This window comes from Malaclemys terrapin, chromosome 11, assembly GCF_027887155.1.
Source record: "Malaclemys terrapin pileata isolate rMalTer1 chromosome 11, rMalTer1.hap1, whole genome shotgun sequence".
NCBI classification, from domain to species: Eukaryota; Metazoa; Chordata; order Testudines; family Emydidae; genus Malaclemys; species Malaclemys terrapin.
In genome coordinates this window covers 67,089,826-67,097,243 of record NC_071515.1, presented here as the reverse complement: position 1 = coordinate 67,097,243, position 7,418 = coordinate 67,089,826, and the positions used below count along the sequence as shown (strand labels likewise).

At 42.0% G+C, this 7,418-nt stretch overlaps 1 protein-coding gene across 2 annotated transcripts in view; it reads right to left on the bottom strand.

Annotated features, from left to right (window-relative positions):
• Positions 1-570: 570 nt before the first annotated feature.
• Positions 571-7,418, bottom strand: part of LOC128845283 (protein mono-ADP-ribosyltransferase PARP14-like) — a 50,444-nt gene continuing 43,596 nt past the window's right edge. For both annotated transcript variants that reach the window (XM_054043741.1, XM_054043742.1), the window contains exons 18-19: positions 5,961-6,135; positions 571-2,300 (exon numbers count right to left, since the gene is read on the bottom strand). In XM_054043741.1, coding sequence (XP_053899716.1) covers positions 2,011-2,300; positions 5,961-6,135 — 465 coding nt within the window. In that variant the 3' untranslated portion in view covers positions 571-2,010. The remainder of the gene's footprint in view (positions 2,301-5,960; positions 6,136-7,418) is intronic.

Here is a 7,418-nt window from a genome sequence, read left to right as displayed (position 1 = left end):
AACCGTGGGTTTAGCAGGCCAATGCTCAAACCACTGAGCTATCCCAGTATCAAAGGGGTAGACTTGTTAGTCTGGATCTGTAAAAGCAGCAAAGAGTCCTGTGGCACCTTATAGACTAACAGACATTTTGGAGCATGAGCTTTCGGGGGTGAATACCCACTTCATCGGATGCATGACATGCATCCGAAGAAGTGGGTAGGTATTCACCCCCAAAAGCTCATGCTCCAAAACGTCTGTTAGTCAATAAGGTGCCACAGGACTCTGAGCTATCCCAGTAAGTTTTTGGAAGGTCAGACCCTATGCTATGTGCTGCTGCCGAATGAAAGATTATGGAATGTGATATTGCTGTTATGTATAGCTTTTAAATGTCATTTTGTTTTTCAGTTATGGTCTAGTCATATAGAAAAATCCTGAGAGTAAAGTTTTTCTAAAAAAGCAAAACCTGATTAGAAAATTTGCAGTCCATATTTTCATAGATGAATTATGAAAACACAGTAACAGAGATTTATAACAGAAATACACACTACCCCAGAGCAAATGCTATCAGTATAACACAACATGCAATAACCATTTCTGTAACTAATTCAGCTTTATTGCAGGTACTATAACTATAACATGATGACATCTTTAATGAAGATACAGACTGAGTAAGAAGCTGTCTGAAGTACAATTTGTTCAGAATATTAGCATCATAAGGTTCAGGACATTCAGTTATTAATTGGTACTATTTTAAGTTTATTTGTTCCTTGATTTACGTTAGACTCTGCTGTAAAATATACAAACTCAAGAACTGAATACCTGGCTTGTAGAATTATTAGTTGTGCTCAGTCATAATTCTGAATAAGAAAGACTAATAATTAAAATGTGTTTGGATACAATGCAAGAATATTTTTCATTTGGTTGATATGTAATGTAATTGAGCAGTTTTCATTTTTGAAAACTGAACTCGAAACTTCATGCAGTGTAAACTGTTTGCATGTTCTAGTACAGTGGTGGACAAACTTTTTGGCCTGAAGGCCACATCTGGGAATTGTATGGCAGGCCATGAATGCTCACGAAATTGGGGGTTGGGGTGCAGGGGGTGAGGGCTCTGGCTGGGGGTGCGGGTTCTGGGGTGCGGCCAGAAATGAGTTCAGGGTGTGGGAGGGGGCTCTGGACTGGGACAGAGGGTTGGGATGCGGAGGGTGGGGGTGGGGTGAGGGCTCTGGCTGGACGTGTGGGCTCTGGGGTGGGGCTGGAGATGAGAGGTTGGCAGTGCAGGAAGGTGCTCCAGGCTGGGACTGAGGGGTTTGGAGGGTGGGAAGGGGATCAGGGCTGGGGCAGGGGTTTAGGGCGCTGTAGGGGGTCAGGGATGCAGATTCTGGGCAGCGCTTACCTCAAGCAGCTCCTGGAAGCAGCGGCATGCCCCTCCTGCGGCTCCTATGTTGAGGTGTGGCCAGGCGGCTCTGTGCGCTGCCCCATCCACAGGTACCGCCTCTGCAGCTCCCATTGACCGCGGTTCCCAGCCAATGGGAGCTGTGGGTGCTGCACTTGGGGCGGGGTCAGAATGCTAGCCCCCTGGATGCCCCTACGCATAGGAGCCAGAGAGGGGACATGCGTTGCTTCCAGGAGCCGGGCGGAGCCACGGTATGCGTGGAATGGGGCAAACCCCCAACCCCGCCCCCCGGCTGGAGCGCCAGAGCAGGGCAAGCCCTGGAGCCCACTCCCCAATGGGAACTCGAGGGCTGGATTAAAATGTCTGAAGGGCCGGATGTGGCCCCCGGGCCGTAGTTTGCCCACCCCATTCTAGTAGTTGCAAATATTTTTTAAAAGTAGGTTCTCTTGTTTTTGACTATTACGAAATTGTATTTAAGCAACTGGGCATATGCATAGCAATCAAACTTGAAAAAGCTAACATAGTAAAATATGTTTTACCATCCTTCACTGCAAATGTTTTCTCATTAATTTATGGTCTTTGAGGTAATCTTACAAAATAAAGATTAAAAGTCTCTTGCATGTAACCAAGAATGCTTATTTAGTGAAAGTAATAAGATATTCCGGGTAAGCTTGAATGTCATTAAATATGACAAACATCGATGGATTTGTCTTATTGTCAGTCACACTATCAAACAGATCTGTAGGATCAGTGTTGTTTTTTGATGGTGGTGCAATTATTCCTTTTTGTCCAGCACAATATTCTCCAACGAGGACTCGGGCCAGGTACATGTATTTTTTCCCATCTGTATCTGGTTTTGAGTAGGTATCATGGGCAGAATAACTGGCATTGACAGCAAAGTAGGTTCCATTCCCATAGCATGCAGCTGTGATCAGAAAGAGAAAGATTTGAGAATTTTTCATGAGCAACCATCATTTGTCTTTCACTTTTCTATACCCAAGATGCCTACAACCTTTGCCAAACCTTGCCATAAATAAAAAAAGAACATCTGGGATTGAAATTAGGGCTACAGCACCATTCCCAACTTGGCATGGAGCCTTTTACCAATGCCAAGTGTAATAATATCGAGCTGGCAGTTTATCACTTAGCTCCAGGTTCTTCTCTCACTGTGGAGCTGCTGCAGGACATTACACTCTCTGTGTTTATCCTCTGTGGAATCTCTCTTTCACACTATTACAATTTAATATATTTGTGTTACAGATGTCATGATTGCAGTGGCACCATGTTTCTTGCACTGGGGCCCATTCCTTCTTACTGATATCTGGAGAAAATTGCTAAAACAAATAGTATTTCATAAGCAGAATGGGCGTGAAGTGCACAGATATCAAATATGCCTTCAATATATTGTTAATAACTATACATCTTCTGGTCCCTAAATCAGGAAAGTGATCACTCCATTGAGTATACAAACAAGGTTAGAACATAAGAACGGCCATACTGGGTCAGACCAAAGGTTCATCTAGCCCAGGATCCTGTCGTCCGACAGTGGCCAATGTCAGGTGCCCCAGAGGGAATGAACAGAACAGGTAATCATCAAGTTATCCATCCCCTGTCGCCCATTCCCAGCTTCTGGCAAACAGAGGCTAGGGACACCATCCCTGTCCATCTTGGCTAATAGACATTGATGGACCTATCCTCCATTAACTTATCTAGTTCTTTTTTGAACACTGTTATAATCTTGGCCTTCTCTGGCAAGAAGTTCTACAGGTTGACTGTGCGTTGTGTGAAAAAATACTTCCTTTTGTTTGTTTTAAACCTGCTGCCTATTAATTTCATTTGGTGACCCCTAGTTCTTCTGTTATGAGAAGGAATAAATAACACTTCCTTATTTACTGTCTCCACACCAGTCATGATTTTATAGACCTCAATCATATCCCCCCTTAGTCGACTCTTTTCCAAGCTGAAAAGTCCCAGTCTTATTAATCTCTCCTCATCTGGCAGCCGTTCCATTGTTACAAGCCGTGGTTACAAGATGTACCTTTGTTCACCCCACCTCTGCTTGCTCACAACAGAAAACCAACAATCCACATCTTAAATGTTTGAGGCATGTCTAAGGAATCCCAGATAATAAGAAACTGGTTGGGTCTGCACACTTTCTAGTCAGACTTCAAGGAAATTTATTTGGGTATTTTAACTAAGTGATTCTAAAAATGTTTCTCCTTTGTAAGTTCAAGCAAACTAGAGTAGTAGAACGTCAAAGAAAACTTTTAAGCAAGTGTTTTTGATGTGTTAAACTAGTCCATTTCAAATCAAACCCTAGACAAAGTGCATCTTTACATCTTGCAGAATGACCTGAAAATTAATAAATGTATTACAAATACTGAAGAACTGACAACTGTTGATTATATACCTATGGGGTTCTGGGTGAATTAATAAAAACTTGTTGACTGGTTATGAATAACTGTGTCCTGATCTGAGACACATTGTCAAAGGTAAAAGTAGACCTGAGAAGAACTATCTAGGTGGAGAGGAGAGCAGATGCTGCATACTCTCCACAGCTAATGCATCGGCCACACTCCCCAGACCTTTGAGAGACACTTTCTGCTTCAAACACAATGCCTCCTAGCGCTTCCATTGGAGCAGTGAGTCATTAGCTAAAACAGGCACAGCAGAACACTGAAGATGAGCATATTAAACTACACTGAGCTTCTGCATACAACTATATTCATTCACAGACTGGCAAAGTAGCCTAATTCTCCCTTTACCCTCGCCCCAATAAGAAATCTGAGTCCAATCCCAGCTGCTGAATCCTCCTACTACAGACACACACACCCCAAACGCATAGCACCTACCAGCTGCCTAAACTCTCCTCCTATAAGCGCTCCACACCAAAAAGACCCACCCATCCCACTCCCAACACAGTCCAGCAAATCCTAGATAAATACACAGGCAAGAACTGCTTCCAGCTCTCACGAGGTACTCAGCTTCCAAGTGTCATCTACCCTGAAATTGGGTAGTATTGTAAGGGTTAGATATTATCAGTACATCATACTGAAAACAACAGGCAAATATTAGAGCTACGTGTCATAGCCATGTGAGATGCTCTATTTGTCCACAGTGAACATTATTTAAAAAAAAAAAAAAAAAAATCAGTATTTGTCAACAGCATTTTCCAGACAGCAGTACCTGAGATACCACTTTATTCTGACACCTTGAACAGAAAATAAATCGGATGTATGGTAGGTTGGCAAATGTTATCTTTTAATGGCTATCTCTGTATCTCTATCTTAGGTGTATCTAGTGCACCAATCAACATGGAAAATGAGGGGGTATTTCCTGGAAGAAGGCAGAGATCGGGGGTTCTGAAAATGGGAAACAAATAGGGAGTTTCTGGAGGGACATTGGGGCCGAGAAGGGAAGCAGAGACAGAAAGATGGATGATCTGACATAATATTGTCAGTTATACAGCAGTAATAGTACTGTCTCACAGTACTCTACAAAATTGGGGGCCGGTGAGAGGACTCTGGGACAGGACACCTAGAGAATCTCCCTGCAGAATTCCTCCTCTATCATTTTGTTTTGAGGACTGAGGTTCACCCCTACAGAACAGACTGTGGGGCTCATTTCCATTTTTGGCCAATCCCAGGAGGTCAGGTCCAGCTCCCTGGCAGCACAGATCCACTAGAACCACTTCACCAGGGACTCACTCTGATCACAGTTGTCCCCATACCAAAAAGAACATTTAGTACTATGCTGTATTATCTTTTCTGATTAACCTTCACAGGACCAAATGGACAAAATACTTATACGCTCCCAGCCAATTCACAGATCTCTCTGATCTGCCATTCTCCACCCCTTTCCATTCTGCAAAGGAGGTTTATCCTTCTTCAGCATGGCAGGTGTGAGATCTACATGTGGAGGGAGACAATCCAGACTGATATAAATAGGAAATGCATGCCTCTACTGACCAGACTGTGGTGGGACTATCAGCACAACAATTAGTTAACTTTTAAAGTAATACTGTCCCATAAAATCACCTTGCTGATTCCAGGCTCACAAGAGAACTTAATCAGTTGATCACATTTGAATTTTATTTTATGTTGGCTGCACACATGTATCTTTGATGCACTATTTGGCATATACAAAAAGAGGGCTGGTAGTCGAAACTCCCGAGGTCTATTTTCAGTTCAGCTATTGGGCCCTTGGCAAGATGCTTAACCTCTTTATGTCGTGGTTTCCCCATCTATAAAATGAGGATAATATTTCCTTGCTTTACAGGGATGGTAGGAGCCTAAATGCATTAACGTTTGTGAAGTGCTCTGAGATCTTCTGATGAAAGGAAGTGTCGAAGTGTTAAGGATCATTATTGTATTATTACTTCTAAAGCTGAGTCATGACTGCAATGGAGAACAGCTGAGGCAAATACAGAATACAACCTATGTACAGAAAGGAATAGTCTCCCGGGCCAATAAGGAATCACTGTGCATCTGAGGCATGTGTATATAGACAGCATGATAACGTTACACCTTGTCATCCTATTTTATCCCTTGCGTATGAAAGCAACATGCTTTAAATTTCACATTACCATTCATTCCGGCGTAACTGCGATTAAATCCCTTATTATTAATAATGGTTAATGAGCCACTCGTTGTTCCATGAAATAGACGCCTCTCATTATTTGTATGGCCATTTTTGGAATCCATCTCCTGCTTTTTTATTTGGTAGGTCTGCCAGTAGAATGGATTTTGTATCCTTTCAATCTACAACATTAGAAAAATGAAATATTATGATAATGACCAAAACCCTTGGCAGCAAATCCGAAAAACATGATGATTAATTACAAAGGGGCATTTTCTAGCCCTATTTATACTGATATTTCTCTTGTGTAACTCCACTAAACGATGTAATTTCTCCAAATTGACATGGGTATAACTGATGGTGTGACTGGCACCGATTGTGTCATTGTGATTAGTTATGATAAATGCAGCACTAGGTATTCCATGAAATAGAAGCTTCTCATTATTTGTGCTGCCATTTTTGGTATCCATCTCCTGCTTCTTTATTAGGCAGGCCTGCCAGCAGTAAGGATGTTGTATGCTCTCAATCTACAAAGTTAAAAAATGAGACATGATATTGATAATGACCAACACCTGCAATTAAAGCAGATTGATATTGGCATCACTTGAGAGCAGCACCTGGCCCATAACGTGATACAAAATATTTTGCTTTCAGAGCCTCATTCTGTGACTGATATGTCATTTTTATAGTTGGTTAACAGGATATCAAAAATATTTAGAATGTGCGGTAAGACAAGTGTAGTTACAAAAATAACATAGCCATTTAGGAAAAGGTTCGTTAGTTAGATTCTCTCTGTACCATTTCACAGCTGTCTCATATCTTTTATACATCTTCAGTGAGGTGCTAGCTCTCAAATGGCATGTTGCAGTGGTTAAAATATATCAAAATATGATGGGGAGATCACCAGTTTTGGTGGATGTTGTTACTGTCTTGCTATTATATGATGATGTGGTAGCTTCTTGTGATGATCGGCATGCATCAAAAGGAAAAGAGTAGAGACCAGCCAAGAAGTGTATCTGAAAGGAAACAGTGCCCCACCAGGCCTATATCCAGCTAAACAAGTGTATGCATGTGTGTATTAGCAATGTGGTAATCTGTGTAGCAGAACATCCCAATTCATCTAATCGCCATCATTTAGACTTGAGCAAGATGGCACATCTGTACTGTTGTAACAATTATTATAACTGGTAGGTCTAAAGTCCTGCTCCAGGACATGTTAGAAGATTTAAGGTATTTCAAAAGAGGGATTTTGCATAAAATTAAATGATTATGTATTGTTTGTGTGTCTTTTCTCCTCAGCAAGTGGAGAAGCAACTGGCAGCATTTGGTCTGGAAAAGAGAGGGAGATGGCCAGTGGGCAGAATGTCTTTTATGGGAGAGGAAGTGGAAAGGTATCTCCTCCTATTGCTCACACTTCAGATTCTCTTGCTTGGAAAGTCCTCACTACCCCAGCCAGAAAGAAGGG